Source organism: Diadema antillarum, unplaced genomic scaffold (genome assembly GCF_040938485.1).
Source record: "Diadema antillarum isolate AM-2024a unplaced genomic scaffold, OU_Dant_1.0 seq00000876_RagTag, whole genome shotgun sequence".
Taxonomy (NCBI): domain Eukaryota; kingdom Metazoa; phylum Echinodermata; class Echinoidea; order Diadematoida; family Diadematidae; genus Diadema; species Diadema antillarum.
Window position 1 is genome coordinate 473,745 of NW_027271740.1, and position 19,309 is coordinate 493,053.

General features: G+C 38.1%; 1 protein-coding gene across 2 annotated transcripts in view; it reads right to left on the reverse strand.

Moving 5' to 3' along the window:
- Positions 1 to 9,376: 9,376 nt before the first annotated feature.
- Positions 9,377 to 19,309, reverse strand: part of LOC139740717 (F-box only protein 11-like) — a 67,673-nt gene continuing 57,740 nt past the window's right edge. For both annotated transcript variants that reach the window (XM_071651283.1, XM_071651284.1), the window contains exons 9-19: positions 18,541 to 18,647; positions 17,732 to 17,869; positions 16,824 to 17,041; positions 16,259 to 16,439; positions 15,434 to 15,556; positions 14,878 to 15,040; positions 13,778 to 13,921; positions 12,337 to 12,555; positions 11,576 to 11,684; positions 10,490 to 10,588; positions 9,377 to 9,777 (exon numbers count right to left, since the gene is read on the reverse strand). In XM_071651283.1, the coding sequence (XP_071507384.1) occupies positions 9,648 to 9,777; positions 10,490 to 10,588; positions 11,576 to 11,684; positions 12,337 to 12,555; positions 13,778 to 13,921; positions 14,878 to 15,040; positions 15,434 to 15,556; positions 16,259 to 16,439; positions 16,824 to 17,041; positions 17,732 to 17,869; positions 18,541 to 18,647 (1,631 nt within the window). In that variant the 3' untranslated portion in view covers positions 9,377 to 9,647. The remainder of the gene's footprint in view (positions 9,778 to 10,489; positions 10,589 to 11,575; positions 11,685 to 12,336; positions 12,556 to 13,777; positions 13,922 to 14,877; positions 15,041 to 15,433; positions 15,557 to 16,258; positions 16,440 to 16,823; positions 17,042 to 17,731; positions 17,870 to 18,540; positions 18,648 to 19,309) is intronic.

Sequence of the window (19,309 nt, forward strand, 5' to 3'; positions counted from 1 at the left end):
AATTAATTGAACGGATGAGTCATGCTGTGTTAGATTTGATGTGTGTTAGCAAGATGGCTCACGATCCATGATTTCGATTATTTTCAGTGAAAAGTACTATCAAGTTTAACTGCAAAACTTATTTTCGAAAAGCATATGATTCCGTCCTGTTACTCCGCACCTTGAAAAAAAAAAATTAATCATTCTTAAGTTGGGAATATACCTGTGTGTAAAAACAAATATATGAAAAGAGAGAACTTTTTTCTCTGGCCAGAACCAGTGACTATGATAATATTCTGCAACTTCACATTGTAGTTTTGTTTTTGAAAGAGAGAATTTTGAATTGTCTTCTGATTAATGTCTGCTTTCAGGAATGTGCATCATTTGCATTCCCTTCGTCTGCTCTGTAGCTGTTGTGGATTTTTCATGTTGTAACCCATGTCTAAACCAATTTGCATCCATAAGTCGTGTGGTAGGTCAAGAAGTTTTGGTCCTAAAGATCACAGTTCTTTCTCAGGTTATAGTATTCAGATAAGTATGTTGAAACTCCCTTAATTGGTATGTGGATGAATAGGAGGAAGGATCATCCTGAAGAGGTATGTTTAACACAAACATAAATCACTTATTTCACAGTCTGAATCTACCCCACATTAAAATATGCTTTTGATTTTAGACTGAACATAAAAAATCATGCAGAATATTCAAGTTTAACATGTTTTCATGGAAGAGTGACATTGGTTGCAACTATGTGCAAATCACTCACTGGCGTGTGCACAAACGTTCTATTATATACCCAGTTTTACTCAGTGATTTCATAGCATCAACCCCTTTTCTCTGAAAATTGTCACAAGTTTTTCACAACATACAAACAAATGTGTTATGAAGTATTTAAGTTTTTCTCTTTCATTTCATGACAAGAAAGGATAGTTTTGACAATTTGATGATAGTGGAAGATGCATGATGTGGTACCAATGACATGATCTCGTTGTCTAATTTGTATATGTGGTTATGACATACAAGATCGCCGTTTCATTCAAGCATTGGAAACTTTGAAATCCCTTTACATACATGTCCGATACTGATGTTGGCCATTGATACTGTTTTATTTTGTACTGCTTATAAAGGACAAACTTGAATATGGAGTGAAATAACTGTAGGTGATGAAAATGAGCAGACAAGCTTTCAATGTCCAGGACACATGTGGCTGCTCAGTCTGCATGAGATTGTAATTCCACCTAGGATAGGACTTTTTAACAAGCCATGCTGGTCATGAAGGTATACTGCCCTCTTTTGGTGAACCCCTGTTTAATCTTGTGATGCTTACACACTAAGAATCACCGTATAAATTCCTTACATTGTCCAATCAGCAGACTACTGGAAGAGTGAATATCCCTTGTATTCATGGTCAAGTTTGACTAAAAACGTATCTTTATTTATGTAATTATGTACATTTAGTACTTTGACATGTGTAAGATATGTAAAATTGAAGGTTTCTATCTGATGTGAATATGTGTGAAATACATAAAGGTCTATATAAAACTACTGTGTGATCTGTATCATTTTCCGTGCATTGTATTACCATATGGTAATTTCATAATAATCGTTAAAACACATACTGGACATGATATTGTGCATTACACTGAAAACACTTACTACAGATATTGTATTTCACAGTTAATCAAAGTGCAAATATTTGTCAAAAGAAATCAGCTTCTGTGCCAGACCTGAACACCTGTAGATGAATTAATGTCTATCTAGGAAAGCAATGTGAAAAGAAGTGGCTCCATGAAAATTTGAAGCAAAATAAGATGATTTGAGGAAAAAGACAAACTACTGTATATGCTGAATATTTGTGAGGTTTTATTTCATTTTTGCAAATTTTGTGAGTCGGGTGCTATTCGCGAATTTAAAAACACGCAAAAATATTGACTGATCCCGACATGAATGTGCCATGCATACAGTAAACCTCGCATGAGTCGAAGCTCTCGGGACTGACAAAAATGCGTCGACTTAAGTGAAATTCGACTCTCGCGAGAGTCGATTTTTTTTCGACTCACAGTTATGTACATGTATTATAGTACATTTGCATGCATGTGTGTGTGTGTGTGTGCGTGCGTGTGTGTGTTTGCATTCAAATTTGTCTGTTCTTGAAGATAATGTTCTTATTTTGTTCTAAATTGAACATGGAATTTGTATCAATACTAGTAGAACGTAGTTCTGAGAATGTCTGCGCTAATGTGGCAATGTGCATGTGCTATGTCTATGGTGCAACATAGGTAGCCATCTCTGTCAACCTACCCTGAGATAAACACTCTCCCAGGCCCATCCCACCTCCGTCGAACAAAACTATACAGCCAGCCGGGCAAGCACAAACAAGCTCCGCCCACTTGGCCTGTCACTAAAATATTAAAGCAGCGATTGGTTGACCAAGGAGTTCTGGCTTGACATGGATTAAGTATGGATGTGCTGTGTGTATGGATAAAGTATATGGATCGATGTGCTGTGTGTATACATGTATACATGTGTATGTATTCGACATGCGTGCAGAGCGGTACGGTGAGTGTGCATGCTTACCTGCAGCAGGGAGGTGAGAGAAATCACCACCCTGCCTGCAGCAAGCCAGGGACAGGGTTCTGCGACATGCCGATTTTTTTGTTCTCCTCTAAATGTAATGAGAATGCCAGACAAATCTTCTTCGGCTCAAGTGATGTAAACTACGTGTATTTTGTACAAAAGGGACTGAATGTTTTACTTCGACACAGCCGAAATTCGACTCTCGTACTTCGGCTTATCCAAATATTTCTTAGAGAAAATACATAGGGAAAAATCGGGACTTTTTATTTTGCTTCGAGTTAAGTGATTTTCGACTCACTCGACGTCGACTTATCCGAGGTTTACTGTACATTCCTCCATTCAGTACAATGTATTGTACTCCTTGATCGTGAATTCAACCACTTGCGAACTTGTCGGGAAGTCCCAATTCGCATAAATTTAAACTCACTAAATATGTGGCATATACAGTACTTCCTGTCTGAATTGTAGACTATAGGAATATTAAATTGGGAGCTTTTAGTCTATATGAAGTATGTTTCTTTGGTGTTATGAATTAACCATTATATAAATGTCTTGTCAAGAGCTGCCAACTGCTGTAATATGTTTTTATGCTGTTAGTTTCTTGTTCATCGAAAATAGGAAAATATGCTGTCTTAGGTGAAAAATGTTTTCCGGATATTTATTTAGCATTTTAAAATAGACACTTCTTTTCAATTCAGTGGATGTTAACAAAAAAGGGAAGAAAATATCTTGACCAAAGAAATTATAATGGGATCTATGGGTGTGAAGTGTATTCGCAACACTTGACAAAATAATAGAGCAGTGATATCGATTTCCTCTCTTTCTTCCATCCCCCATCCCTATACTTTCTCTCTCTCTCTCCCTCGCTCTCTCTCTCTGCATAAAAGATTAAATGGGCAAGAGTACACACTAAACACTAGAGAAGCACTCTGAGAGCGCAGACTTCCACCAAGCATGCAGCTCATTTCCACCACTGATCTTGTTCTTCCATAGAGATCAGTGATTTCTACCCATACATATGCATGCTGAAAATTGCCCAATTTCCCAATATTTAAGCCTTTTGTACGTCATCAACTTTCAGCTGTGCGGAGCGCCTCACCCTTGCAGAAACTAAAGAATGCACTTAAGAGCGTGTATGCAAGCCTCAAAAGTGTGCAGCTTGAACTCCAAAGTTCATTGACTCTAAAAATATCCTTTGTAAAATCCATAGAAAAATCCTCTGATCACTACCAAAATTTAATCATCTGTTCCTGAGTCATTCTCAAACTCTCCTGTAAGTTTCACCCCAATCTGTTCTCAACTTTTTGAGTTACATTATGTATTTTGCACACAGACAAACAAACAGGATCAACCAACCAACAAACAAACCAATGCTGATGAACACAACCTCCTCCCTTGGCGGAGGTACAGTAAATATGATTGAGAATCAGTCATGCATCACACTGTACAACAGAGAAGACGTTGAGAGCTGTGATTTGAAAGGCATGAGGCAGCCAGATTTTATTTGGTGCTGCTCCAAACAGTGAGTTCACGACACCTGGCCGCCCATATTTTTTGTTGTTTTTTCATCAAATGATGTGTATGATACAATGTGAGTGAGACTTGAATCTTCAGGTAGTATGAATATCACATTCTACAAATTAAAAATAACAATAATCCAAGAACATTTGACACAAGTGAATGAAAAGAGTAAAACATAAATCAATGGCCCATAAATAGAAACTATATTGCATATTGATCTTTGATGATGGCTCTAAGAAAAACTGATGATGCCAGCAACTGCTTGTTTCTACATTCGACAGTCTTCGCTGGCAACACCTAATTTATGTGCTTCCATAATAACACAGGAATAATCAACAAAATGAGGACACTTAAGGGGGGCTGTCGTCCTAGATCAAAGAAATAACACCGTTACTCGATGGGAAATCAAATATAACAAGAAAACGAACCAAAAGAAGTCAAGAGGGATCTGTTGACATTGAATTTTTGTAAACAATGTGATGGACATAGAGGGTGCCCTCCATACACATCTCACTCTGAGCAAACTACTCACAAGTTATGTACCACAGACAAAAGCTATGGACCAAATATCATGTCTTTGAAATCATTCTTCATTTTTTTGAAGAGGACAGGGCCATAAAGTAAATATCAAGAGTGCACTGAGTTGAAACTAATTGTGAGAAATCCATGGTGAATACTGCCACCAGTAGCGTGGAGTGGGTAGAAAGGGTAGGTAGGTAGGTAAGTAGAAAAGTAGTATTGTATACCACCTTCACACATAACTTTCTCTACGTATCTTCCCATCCCAAATGAAGAATTCCATCATAACATATATAAAAATGAGAAAATGGGTAGTTAATCCCTCACAGAGAGGGTGCAATCTTTTCCTTTTGCTTTTCTTGGCAGATAACTTGCCCAAAGGATGTTATCATGAGCAGGACTGAGAGTGGGTCCATGCCTCTGTATCATCAATGACACGTCACTGAAGTCGGTAAAGTCTGAATGGCCCTGTCTTGTCACTACAAGTGAGTCAGATGTGACAGAGAGCACCCCAATGATTGATGAGTGGAACGAGTCACATGACCAACTCATCCTAGTCATGTGACGTGCTTATTGCTCAAGCTTCTGGAACAGATCCAAATCATTTGAATGAATAATCATTACTGGAACATACAATAGTGAATCACTGAGTCAAAGGCCCTGCCTCATTATCTGGGTCAACTTTCTTATGATGTCACGGGCAGTGTTATTAAACTACGCTCCTGAGGGGATGAAAAAGACAATGACATGCAAACACTTTGAATGTTAAAAAACTTAAAAAGAGAAGCGAGAAACTAATTAACACACAAAGTTTGAGTGAGTGTTGTAATTACCTCCCTCTCTCCCTCTCTCTCTCTCTCTCCTTCTCTCTCTTTCTCTCTCTCACAACATTCGATGATAGCAAAAGAAAAACACTACACAGAACCAACAGTCACATAAACTTTGTTCAACCTGTTGTGGCAAAGCCGAGTTCCTTGACTGTAAGCTTCATTTCACAGACAAGCCACTTCTATTAATGGACATGACACCTTCTGGGTGAACTAGCAATCTGTTCTCACTACATCTACAGCCATTCCATTCCTTCAGTTTGAGGTACAACCATTTGGCCAAGAAAATTTCAAATATATAAACTGATGTACAACTATAAATAAAAACAAGAAAAAAAATGACAATCTCATCAGCAGACGTAACAATTTCAACATCCAACACAGCTACCGATCAATCTACCAACACTATTTCACTAAACATTTCATGTTACCAAAAGATTTCATTTCCATACCATCACAAGATACACAAACAAGGCTTTTTCAGTGTCAAGTCAAACCGTCACATTTCAAAGAAAAGATTTACTTTCTTAAAAAAAAAAAATGCATTCACATATAAAAGTTAACACAATACAACAATCCGATTGGATCTGTCAAAACAGGACTAAATTGAGAAAGAGAAAAGAAAATGCTGTACATACACCTCTTCTTCCCTTTGAATGATGGAATGCCTCTATAAGATGCCTTGCTATTCACAAAAGACTTGTAGCACCATTACAAATAATCCCAATAGCTAAAGCAATAAATAAAACACTGGCAACAAATTTGGGAAAGCAGCAAAATTTTGAAATTCATGGGTTTCACAAAAGATCAAATCAGACTGGTTCAAAAATTGATCATCTGAATTAGTTTTTTTAATCTTTATTTTTGTTGTCGTTGTTGCAAATATCACATTTCGATTTCCAATGAGATTATTTTAAATGTATCTTGGAAGCATTAAAAAATATCTGTGACTTCTCCGCATTTAGGTCAGACCGTTGCTGAATAAACATTGTGCTGGTACAGACACAGAATTATCTTAGGCACAAGTCAACCACAGAGCAAATCAAGCATGTCAAGAGACAATTAATTGTAAGACAAGACAGTGGAAATCAGTGGAAGCTGCTCATAGGACCAATCACAATCTTGACAGTGTGCATTAAACATGATTGTATCTCCAGAAGAGTGGTGACTGCCCCTCACTGTGATTACTATCCTCACAGATTACACAACACAGTGAGAATCTAGCATCAATGAACAGTATGGATTGTTTCACTTCATACTGTCGAGAAAGAATGAATATCATACAGACTCTAATGGGACAATTTCTTGCAGAGAGAGAAAATAGAGATCATACATGTGTACATCATTTAGGAACCTGAGCTACAGTAGGGACAATTATTTACAGAGATGATCCCACTGAAAATGAGGGACAGAAAAAGATGACTTTCAGATGACCAATTTTACCAACATAAAAACGGTTAAAGAACAAATAACAATTATTGAGATGCTTTATTATCAATACATAGATCACTGAAAAGAACAGTGATTACTTTCCATGCAGTGGGCAACACAAAACATACATCTTGCACATCCTCACCACTGCCATTACAGGCTGACTACACATAGCCAGCTCTTCATCTATCAAACCCTCATGAGTTGCTTCTGACAGTAACAAAATGGAAACTGATACTCCCCACCATCTCTCGCATTGAAGAAAACAAACTGCACCCTCACCGGGGTGCTATGGGTTTTCTCCCAAAGACTTCAAAGAAAACTCGGCCAATATCAACACCTGGCCGTAAAAAGAGAACAGTATTTTCAACTCATTCACATCACCAAATTAATGCTTTGGCCCTTTCATACAACAGCAGATAACTTGCTCTTGTAAATATTATGGACACAATCTGAGTTTGTTCACATTTGAGGTATATTAACCATGATTGTCTAAGTGCCACAACACCCCCCCCCCCCCTAAAAAAAAGAATAAAAGAATAATAACACAGAAAAAAGAACCCCTGATGCAATGAGTAATGCAGTAGCCTACTGGTCAAGTTGGTCAGTATGGTACACAATATTGACTCTATATGACATTTTGCAAATTGAATATTTAAAAAAATGTTTGAATGAAAAACAAATACTCTTTACCCCCATCCCTTTTCCCGAACAAAATATCCAGATGCTCAGCCAATACGCTGATCTCATTCAAAGCCACGGATTTAATAAATGCACAAATATGAATGGAACTTGAATGATTTGAGGCTTCCAAGGCTTGGTTCAGTGTTTATAATCTTCTTTGAGAAGTATATCACCTGGTGCTGACAAATAACTTATCAGTCTACGGCTGAATCTACCACTTATGAGGTGCACAAATGCACATTGTAAAACTGACTTGTTTGAAATTGAGACAAAGCTTGATGCCTGATATTACAATGCTCATTGATCTGTTGATAGCCACTTGTTTCAACATTCAAAAATGTTGTCAGAGGTGCTGGAAAGAAAAAAAAAAAACATCAACCCACAAACCAGCATTAAACTACTTTCATGGACAAACAAGTTGCTGTACTTCCCCCCCCCCCCCCCCCCAAAAAAAAAAAAAGAATAAAACCCCCAAAACGAGATCTCCTTGAGGTCTAGGAAGGAAGTGTCTTCACAGGTGAAAAGGGAAAACTTCTCCAATATCACATGTCCTTGATTCTTTCCACTTTAAAAAGACCAGACCACTTTCCATCTCTATCTCACCCCTAATTTCTCCATCCTATCTCCTCTGCTGTCTTTTCATGATTCTGTTGTTTGGCAGTTCATCTCTGCAGCATAAATATGCATAAATATATATTCATACAAATATAGCATTTCCCAGTGTCACATTGTGTTGCCATGTCTTTGCATGGCCTTTCACAATCTATCCTTTACCTGATGGGCTCCGAAAGATACTCTCCTAGCAAAATATACATTCTTTTGGCAGAAACAAAAAATAGGCGTGAGCTCTAACCCTACGTAAAATGTTAGTAATCCAAATGACAAAACTTGTTAATGTTCTACCTTTAAAACTAAATGCAAATGAATGTATCATGCAAATATATGCATACTTTTTTCCTCCATTAAACAAACTTTTCTTTACAGTGAAGAAACATCCACAACCTTACACACACGCCATACCTTTGACATGGCTTGCCTTACCGTACCACTTTCACAGCATGTGTGCTTAGCAATATTGAAAATCGTCGCCTCCACAGAACGAAAACAACTGCAATGTAGTGGATATATTCAAGAAGTGGAAGGAATTCTATAAAATTGACTGTACACAAACATTCGCACAGTATGCACCCTCATTCTAGTCATTTTCCATCGGTGCCCATATGGATACACACAAGATAATGCATGAGGCATTCAGTCAGATACACAACTTGATCGTCATGGCAACTTGTCCTCCCAGCTGCATCTTGGGGGAATATGAGCATGGAACACAAACAATGAGTTGTATTATGACGATCCACATACATTGTGATCCAGGAGACAAGACAGCCACCAGAAGATTCTGTGTACCGTCTCATCTCAACAGTTCACCAATACACTATGAATAATGTCAATAGTGCTTTCCTTTCTTCTTTTCCACACATGTAATGATCCAGTGTGCTTATTTCCAAAACTAATATGATCTCCCTACATTGCATCACGAACTTCTATGCTCCTAACAGAATCTTGTGACCAATGCTTGAGCAGGCTTCCATCATATACAAATTCAGCTGTTTCACATTGATGACAAAAAACTGTTGATCTCCATAGACTGATCACAGCCCAGTGGAGGCATAGCTGACCGACTGTCCACAACTCTGGCAGTAGAGGGCTCCTTCTTCCTGCAGCTATCCTCCAATAGCTGCATACAGTAGGATGGACACATCAATATTGGGATCATTGTAGGATATCGCTGTGGTCATCAAACCAATCTTGTGTACGCTAATCAACCAGACTATTCCTGGAGGTGTTCTTCAGTCTGTTGGCATGCTGTCTGGATCCTTGTTGTCCTATCACTCCAGCCTAGTTATGGGAGACCTTCCAATAACATTGTAGGAAATACTTTGGCATGATATCAACGCTGGTTAAATTAAAGGTATGGGCAACAAAACACACGACAGTCCTGGAAGTGTTTGGCTTTATTGAGATTATTTAAGTAAGTTCTCCTATTGGACTCGTAGTCAATATTATTTTGCTTCTTGCTGCACTGCAGTCCCTGCTGAATGTATCTTTGTGTCAGTTGACCATGAGGGTGTGTGATTCAATGGGTGCGGCTGAGTCATACAGTGTGTCCGTATCCTTGGTTGGTTCTCCAGCCAGTTGGCACTGCAGTGATAAGGTACCAGCTCCACAGTCACAGAAAAACCTGGTGCATATCAAACAGATGTTGAAGACAATGTTTAGGGACATGTGTAGTTTTTAAAGCCATTCTAAAAAATGAACCTCAGCGTAATGCAAACTACAAAACATGTGAAATTACATTCCACACATACAACAAATTTTCAGTCATCTAAGATAATGTCCCCGACACAGAAGTCATTGGGTGTAAAGATTACAATGCAATGTAATCTTGAGAGAATGTTTGCCTTATCATTTTTGTTTAATTCCTGGCTGGTCCTCCACGATCCTACATATTATCAATGAAATCAATGTATAATTCAACCCTTACAATACACATCTTTTTACATTTTCCTCTTTATTTTTAGCTGGAGTTAGAATGGAAAAGTGGTCATCTGTACTTTATTCACTATTCATCTCATATAAATGTGTCCTATGAAAACTCACAAAGACAAGCAATCATCAAATATTACACTTCACGTCATTCTTGGACAGCCACTGTTATTTCACACACAATATTTTGTACAGTTGATGTAATCTGTGTTGGGCATGTGGTCGTGCTATTATATAGCAAACAAATACAAAAAGGAAACTTTGTTTACATTCACCGAGTGATCCTTTCTATGGCCCTGTGACTACAAGGCACCAAGAGGAGATAAAAGGTACTAGAAGGAAAAGGCGGAGGGAAGGAAAGGAGAAAAGAGGATGGGGCAAAAAAGATAATGCCTTTTGTTTCTCACCTATCGTGTGTAACAAACTCTACATCATGTCCAGCATGACATCTCCTGATACAGTTGACACAAATTGCATTCCTGTCTGTTGTGTTACATGTCTTACACCTGTGAAAAAAAGGCAAAGAGAACAATAAATCCATTACATGCCACTCTCCAATAGGAGTGGGAACTCTACAGAAAAATACTTTCAGAATGCTCTCACACACTTTCCCATCGCTTTTGTCCAAAAGCTTGTTTGTTTGTGTGTGTGTGTGTGTGTGTGTGTGTGTGTGTGTGTGTGTGTGTTTTTACAGACAACTTGCAAGGTGAACTCTCCAATCTGTCAGTTCCCTAGTTATTTGACGGCTATTTGCCAAAAGTAGCAGATTTTGCTGGTTGCTGATATCTCTTAATCAGTTTACTATCTCCCACATGTCTTCATTGCAGAGTATCACTGATTATCTCCTACTATCCACAAGACCTGTACAATAATCTCTTCTCAGCCACACAGATCTTTAAATGACTTGTCATGATATAGGAGAGATTGAAATCATATAACATCGTGGCATAACCTTGGGTTGATGCCATAATACATGGTGACAGAAATAAAAAGCTTGCGAATCTACTATTGTATACTTGGCTCTCGCAAAATTAGTGAAATTAAAATGCACACGAAAAATTCTGGTTTTACAGTAAATTCTTTAAAAGCAATGCAAATAAATGATGCAAATATGACTATCTATCCTGTAGAAAACAGAACACAAGATGCCTCTCATACAATGTCATCAAATGAATCTCATGTGACAACACATGGATAGTTAAGATCAATAGTTTGCCCCCTATGAAAATATAAAATGCACAATTCCTTGATTACATAAATACATTGTAGTGGCAGGGGATTTGAAAATATGGTAAGTGTTGTTTTTCTTTTTAACTTTTTTTCTCTATCGAAGGCCATGCTTCATTATACTGGAAAAAACGAACAAATAAATGGCAGGGGGTAATTTCATCTGGCATGACAACAATTCACAGCTTGCTTAGCTCATGATAGATGATCATGGATTTTCTTAAAGAGGCTTTGTTTGACTAATTGCAATCTATGCTAGTGTTTACCTGTAGAAGTCGTGCATGGGGTAGCTTGTGTAACTGGAAATCTTGTACAGGCACCTCCCACACTTAACTGCCTTCTCAATGGCATTCTTATTGCCGTACACCTTATTGTCTGCAAGAGGATATATAACAGAAAAGAAAGAGATCATTATATAGCAATGCATTGTGTATACTAACTGTTAGATAACTCCCAATAATGAAAGGGAAAATGGAATGAGCATTACTACAGACGTCACAATCAGATTGTATGGCACTGAATTTTCACTGCAGCTTTACTTTTTGAGCTGTGTACATATTGCGCTGAGTGAAAAATATGAATTTTGCATTTTTCTGTGCTCAAGTACATGACCAATAAGATAAACAAATACTTGCTGATGAAAATGAACTTTTGTAAACTTTTGAAGCTGGGTGTGGTTAACTCGGGACACATCTCAAACACTGCAAATGTAAAAAATGACAGGGGAGAGGGGGGACTGGGGGATGGGGATATGATAGACCCCTGATTCCCCTAAAAAAACATTCTGTGGCCCCCAAAGGGATCAATCACAGTAAGAGGGATGAAAACAAGTGTTTCAACCCTGAGATATTGACACTGTGATTAACACACACCAGATGGTAGAAATATCACATCTTTTCTTATCACTGCTGAACACTTGTTATCCCTAATCATATTTCAATGCTACGTTTCATGACATCTGATATATATGTATATGAAAGAGAGAGAGAGACAACCAAGATGACTAGCAGACAAAGCAGACCACTACCTTTCATCTCTGGGTTGACTCCAGTAGCAAGGCAGATCCCAGCAAACTTGTTATTGAAGACATGGTTCCCCTCCAGGTAAGCATTGGCATTGTTGGTGATCTCAATGCCTGCAGCCAGTCCGTCATAGATCTTGTTTCGCTTCAGCCTCGGATGACTCTGGGAACTGATCAGCACACCAGCCTGTGTGTTGCGGAAGATCTCATTCTCCTCCAGGATACCTACAAGGGGTTCCAGACAGCAACCATGGGCAAGATAATTTACTGTGTCATCACCATTAACACTGCCATATGGACAAGGGGGAAGAATGGTGAAGGGGACTGAAGGGATGATTTTGTGAATTAATGATGACTTTTCTACGGCATGCATTCAGTGTACGTGTAGTGAAGCCAAGGTGAAATAGGAAGCCTAATAATACACTCCAAAACTTCACTACACATAAGACATACTATTCAGCAATCCGAACAGTTGTAATGAAAGGAATGTGTATTGCATTATGCAAATGTCCTCATGAAAATGTAACTAATAACAGCACTTTAACCTCATGAAATTTAAGATCTCTTTTTTTTTTAATACAGTTACTTAAATCAGCAAATCTGAACCTGTCTCTACATGGTGGATCTACATCTCTATCAGATGCCAAGACTATCAAAGTGACAATAAGTGAAGCACACTGTGCTGCCATCTTTAGTGTGTGAGTAAAGAGACTGTCACATCTCTGATCTCTTTGGATGTGGTAGGGAAAGATGGGTATAGGGCTGGTAGCTTGATCTCCTACAGAGATAGGCAACTGGACACATAGTGTTTTAATTAACCTGTTGAGGATAAATCCTGATTATACTCGGGCAGGTGTCTATGGGAAATGCGTGTTATAGCAAAATCAGTCCGTCCTCAACGGGTTAAACTGTTCACACATTATATCATGAATGTTTCAAGAACATGATGAAAATACTTCTATTCATGATGGTAGAAGTGAAATTGTGCCAAAAACATTGTGAAAGAGGTTTGTGTTGCAGCAATCAGCCCTGGGAGGTACAGGGCATGGTGCTGTGTGGGTGTTCTCTGAACAAACAATATGCCTTCATACATGCAAACAAGTTACCTCAGTAGACAGGTATTAGCTCTCTTGATAAGGTCTGAAAAGAGATAAATGTTTCTTGTGCTGGGCCGGCAGCCAAAGATTGTCTCACTATGCAAAAGTGAGAACTCCTAAATCTGTTCAGTCTCTTTGTAATGATTGATAAATCTCAAGCTGTAATACATCTAGGTCCTACTACAAAATGATGTCATATGCACTGGCGGTGTATTCAATACCATAATTTCTGTGCATCTGTATTCTTTGAGCTTCCTTGCTTTATAGCAATTACAGGTTGAGCTGTAGGGAGATGCCTTACTCCATGAAGATCTCATCAATGACCACTGCATCTCTGTGATCTATCTCACCTCTTCCTCCATTGAATATACAGATGCCTCCATCTCTCCCGTCATGAATCTTGTTATGGCGCAGGTGAGGATTGCTGTCCGTCTTGATCCACACACCAGCCATTGCATTGTCAAATATTTCATTCCGCTCAAGGACGCCAAGACCTAGTTTGCATTGAAGCATGAAAAGGAATAACATCAAACCTTGTACATGGAACTAGGTGAACAAAGAGAGGTATATCTATTAAGTCATATGAATAAGTGCATTATGATATTCTAATGAACATTTTCAGTCTCCATTTGCCAACACAATCTTTAATAGTCTTTTACTGATATCATCTCTGTCATATGATGCAATAAACTCTTCCATACATGAAGTTTAATATACGGAAGATATGTCCACAACTGGGCACAAGACTGCCATGACAGTAGACCAATCAGACTTTACTTGCAAACTGCACACCATGGTACCTCACTATCAAAAGCAAACTCACTGAATGATTGCACAACTTCAGGCTGTCTCTCAAATCGACAACTCTTTTAAGACATAATTCAGAGAGTGAGAGTGAGGTCTGTCATGTATGGAGTAACAGGGCTCTTTAGAAATGTGTTTCCCATCCTAAGTATTCCACTCCAAGACCTAATGTCGACATCAGGCTTGTCATACATGGTGGTTATTGGTCTGTACTTCATATCATCTCAATAATCTTTCGAATTCACTTCCTGGACGTGGACGCCAATGAACGACGTCATTTCAAGGAACTGCGCATGCTCCAAGTTCTGCAGCACATCCAATGCGAGAATCACGAATGTGTCTACTAAGGACTTCACGTCCTCCTAGATTCAGGACTTGCATGACGTCATCGCTTTGCATGCCAATCAAATAGCCAGCCTGCTGGTGCGGACGGGACCATGACATCATAACAGTATGTTGTGAACGGTATGCACACAAATCAAAATGGGTGAAAATACTGTGAACGTAACAAATGGACTGCAGCAATTTGGAACCGCTTTTGTACGAGAGAGGCGTCCACATCCACACAATCAAAAAGTCCCCAATAAAACATCAGCACAAACAAGCAAAAGGAGACCCCATGGTACTGATAGCTATAATAACCTACCTCCATTGTAGACGAGAATACCGCCATTTTGGCCACCCCAAATCTTATTCCTCTTGATGATGGGGTTACTGCCTGTTCTGATCTGTACACCAGAGTACATGTGGTTGAATATGTCATTCTCCTCCAAGGTACCATGGCCGTTGTCATAGAAATACACTCCAACCTGATGACAACATAAACATACATCATTGTGAATATTCTAAGAAGACACTGCACTGTGCACATAAATCTGCCACTTTAAAGCTTTGTACTTTTTGACACCTCACGCAAATCCACTGTTGTTTTTATTGTTTAAAAAAAATGACATCACATTTCCTTTGGAAGCAGATAAAAAGATGTGGTAGAACTTTGGAATGGAATAAAAAGAGGGGAAAAAGTAGTGTAAAAAGCATTAAAAAAATATTTAATTTTTTAAATCTTTTAAGTTCCATGTTGATTAAAATAACAGCTTTTCGTTTACTATTCCATAAAAAAAAAACATGATTTTTTTCTAATCTCATTACAGTGATTGTAAGCAATCAAACATCCATGACTCTTGACCCAAATGGTATCTGACCTGTTTGCCGCTGTGAATCCGATTTCTCCTGAGCTCTGGACAGCTTCCCGTTGTGACCCAGACCCCAGCCAGAGTGTTGCTGTACACCTCATTCTCTATGATCAGACCTTTGCCTTTCTCATGCTACATAGAGATGGTAGGAGACAAATAGACAAGGCTATACAAGACTTCACTGAACTAACTTACTGTATACGCTGAATATTTCGTGAGGTTTTTATTTTTCGCGAATTTCGCGAGTCAGCTGCTATTCGCAAAATTAAAGACACGCAAAAATATTATGTCTGATCCTGCTATAAATGTGACGTACTGTACGAGTATACATTTTTCTGTTCAGTACAGGACTCCATGATTGCGAATTTAACCACCTGCGAAATCGTCGGGAAGTCTCAATTCGCAAAAATTTAGACTCGCTAAATATATGGCATGTACAGTATGTGGTCTCGGTCTTTTGCAAAACCATTTTGAAACATAAAAGATATATTCATGGCACTTCCAAGCAGTTTACTAGCTTACAAGGTTCAATTTCAATATCAATTTTAATACTGATAATAATACTTCTTTGAAACGATAAAAGAGGAAACATGTCTAGTCTTCAAATGGAATCCTGTGAATGACAGCATGAAAAACTAAAAAAGAAAAACACACAGCAAAACAAAAACAATTTCTCTTCTTCCTGAGGGAGGTCATAATAAATGAAACACTCACAGAAGTCCCAAGTAAAAGAGCAAACTACACTGAGTCTATCAATGACGAATTCAATACAGTCATATCTGGTTTGCACCTTTAACAGACCCTACCCAGTATCTAGTTCTATGGCACACATACCACATAGATTCCTCCATGTTGTCCATCGTGAATACGGTTGTTCCTGATGATGGGATTGCTGTTGGTGCGGATCTGGATGCCAGCCAGTGCATTGCTGTGAATGTCGTTGTGTTCAATCAGGCCCCGCCCCTCACCAAATATGTACACGCCCCCTTGGTGGCCATTGAAGATTTCATTGCCCCTGTGAATAACATGCAGCCAATGGACACAAGCTTTGTCATTCTCTGTGATCCTCATTCCTATAAAATTGCAGGTCTTTATTTACTAGGGCTATTTCACATAGTCTATTTTGAATAGCTGACAAATTGCAATGTTTTTCATTGTGCCTCTGCTAACAAATACCTCCAAAAAGTTTTGTCTTGAAAGGTGTAAGACATAATTTTCCACATCAAATAATTGAATAAATCAATAGTAAAGAGGGAAATTCATTGTTATTCTCAACACACACACAAAAAGTTGGGTTAGAGATTTCAGAAAATGAGTGACTTGAAACCTTGTGAGTCGAGTCAAAATATGTGGACAAAGGTGAATACTGGATTCAGAGTCACATATCAACTGCTCTTACCGTATTGTTGGATCACTGTTTGATGTTACCCAGACTCCTGCAAAAGTGTTGGAATGGATCTTGTTCTCGATGAACTCGCCTCGACCGTTTTCGTGTACGTAGATGCCCCCCGTCTGACCATGGTGGATCTCACAGTGTACCACCGTTGGGTTGGCCCCAGCTTTCACCTCAAAACCAGCAATGCGATTGTGATGGATGTCACAGCGGTCAAAGTTACCCTACGAAAGAAATGAAATAGAAATATTTATAAACATATATATATAAACATATATGTGGGATATGAAATAGGAAAGAAAGTTTGAGAACAATCAACTTTCTCAACTTGGACGTAACAGCCACTAAAATGTAGTACATAAGTATATTCTATCAATACTTCAAAGGTAATCGCACACCTTATTAGAGTCTCCTGAATATTGTGACAACCTTAGGTTTTCACTGTAAAATAGTACAATACCTATATTCAAGATCTCTAGAGGTATTTTCATAGATCACCACTATCCTCTGTGAAGAATATGAATAAAAAGTACTGACTCCTGATCAGCAAAGGAGCTATCAAATGCACAGTCAGTGAACAAAAAGGGCACAAACTGCATTTAAGTGTGTAATCTACACATCATCAAATTTATTGAATTGAAAGTATATGTATTTGCAGAGTGTGCATGAAGTCCTGTAACTACATCAACTAATCAGGCAGATTGACTGGCATATAAAAAAGAATATCTAAGAGGAGTAAAGTATTTTTTCTTTTCTCTTCTGAAAAAAGAAGGAAAAAATTCACTGATTTTATACATTTGATTGAAAAAGAAAAAGAGAAGAAAGAAGCAAATGACTCAAAGGATTCAATAGACTATAAGCTTTGGTTTAGGAAATCTGAAGATGAGAGAAAAAGTTGATGAGAAGTGGATTACCATGCCATTGTCAAATGTGAAGACTCCTACATCTCTACCATGGTGGATATGACTTCGTCTAATGATGGGATTGGCATAGTTCTTGACCCAGATGCCTGCCAGTGCATTACCACTGATCTCATTGTCCAGGTAAAAGCCCTGTTGGTCAGAAGAGAAAGTTATCTCATGTTAAAGGCATAATTTACCATTTGCAGATGAAACAAAATTCCAGCTTTAGTGATTCAAAACAGTTCTAAAATGTGACTTAGGGACAGAAACGACTGATGTAAACATTTGAATCAGTATAATCAATGTTAAGTATTGATAAATATACAAAATGTGAACAATACTTATAATAAAGATTCTTCTTGACTAAACCACCTATAGTTATGGTTTACTGAGAAAAACAGTGATATCTCCTTATATTTCAGGCTTTATTGAAATATTTTTACATGATAGGATGTTTTGTGATACAACTGACCTACACATATGCAACCAATGTGATAACTTGAACATTTTTTAAATCACTGCTCCCAATGGTAAAACGTACCTTTAAACCAATAAAAGGTTCCAGTAAACAATTCATCAAACATTTCCACAAACTAATTGGAAATAAAATGTCTATTAGACAATGTTTATGGTCCTGACAGTGATGAACTTGTTTCAAGTGGTAAACTGACAGTACAATTAGCAAAGCAGAAACAACATTCATCATCATTTGGCACATACATAAAGAATAATGATGAAAAAACAGACATACATAAACAACAAGAATGATAGTTAAGTAAAACTCCTGTAGTTCAGACTGATCACAGGCAAAGTATTCTTACCTCAGCATGGTCATTGATGAACAGTCCTACATTCTCACAGTCACTGATCACACAGTTCTTGATTGTCGGCGTCGCTTTCCTACCACTCACGCTTACTGCAGCACCAACTGCACATTTGGAGAAGACACACAAATAAAGTCAAGGAGAAAGTTACATATGAATATATGCACAAACTTTAACATTACTTCAGCTACTTCATGCATCATAATGCCTGTACAAGGGAGAACCCATTCAAACTCAGGTTTGCATGATCTCCTGTCTCTCACACCTACTTAGGAACATATAAATATCCATGGTAATACCATGTCTAGTTAGTCAGTTAGTGTGTATTGCTGGAACAGTTTAAATTCGACTGTACTCATAATACAGACACACAAACATAAACAAACAAAGACACACACAAACACACATACAAGAAAACAAACACACACACAAAAAAAAGAACTATGCTTGCCACTATATCTCTAGATCCCTGTAAGGAGCACAGCTTTATAGTAATAGGATACCATGTAGTACATATAGCTAACATCCTGACAGGTGGAATCTACTGATACCCAATAAACACAGTTTTGCCTTCCACCTTCCACCTCAGTATTCCAGCTGCCAATACATATCATACACGATTAGGAATCTTAACGTAGGTTGAACTGTTTTCATTCTGCAAGACAGCATGTGATGCTGTGATGTATCCAATGCAATCCAATACAATCACACAGTAAACTGACCACGTTCTTGCAACAGCCCTAAAAGACATACTTTTTGTTTTTAA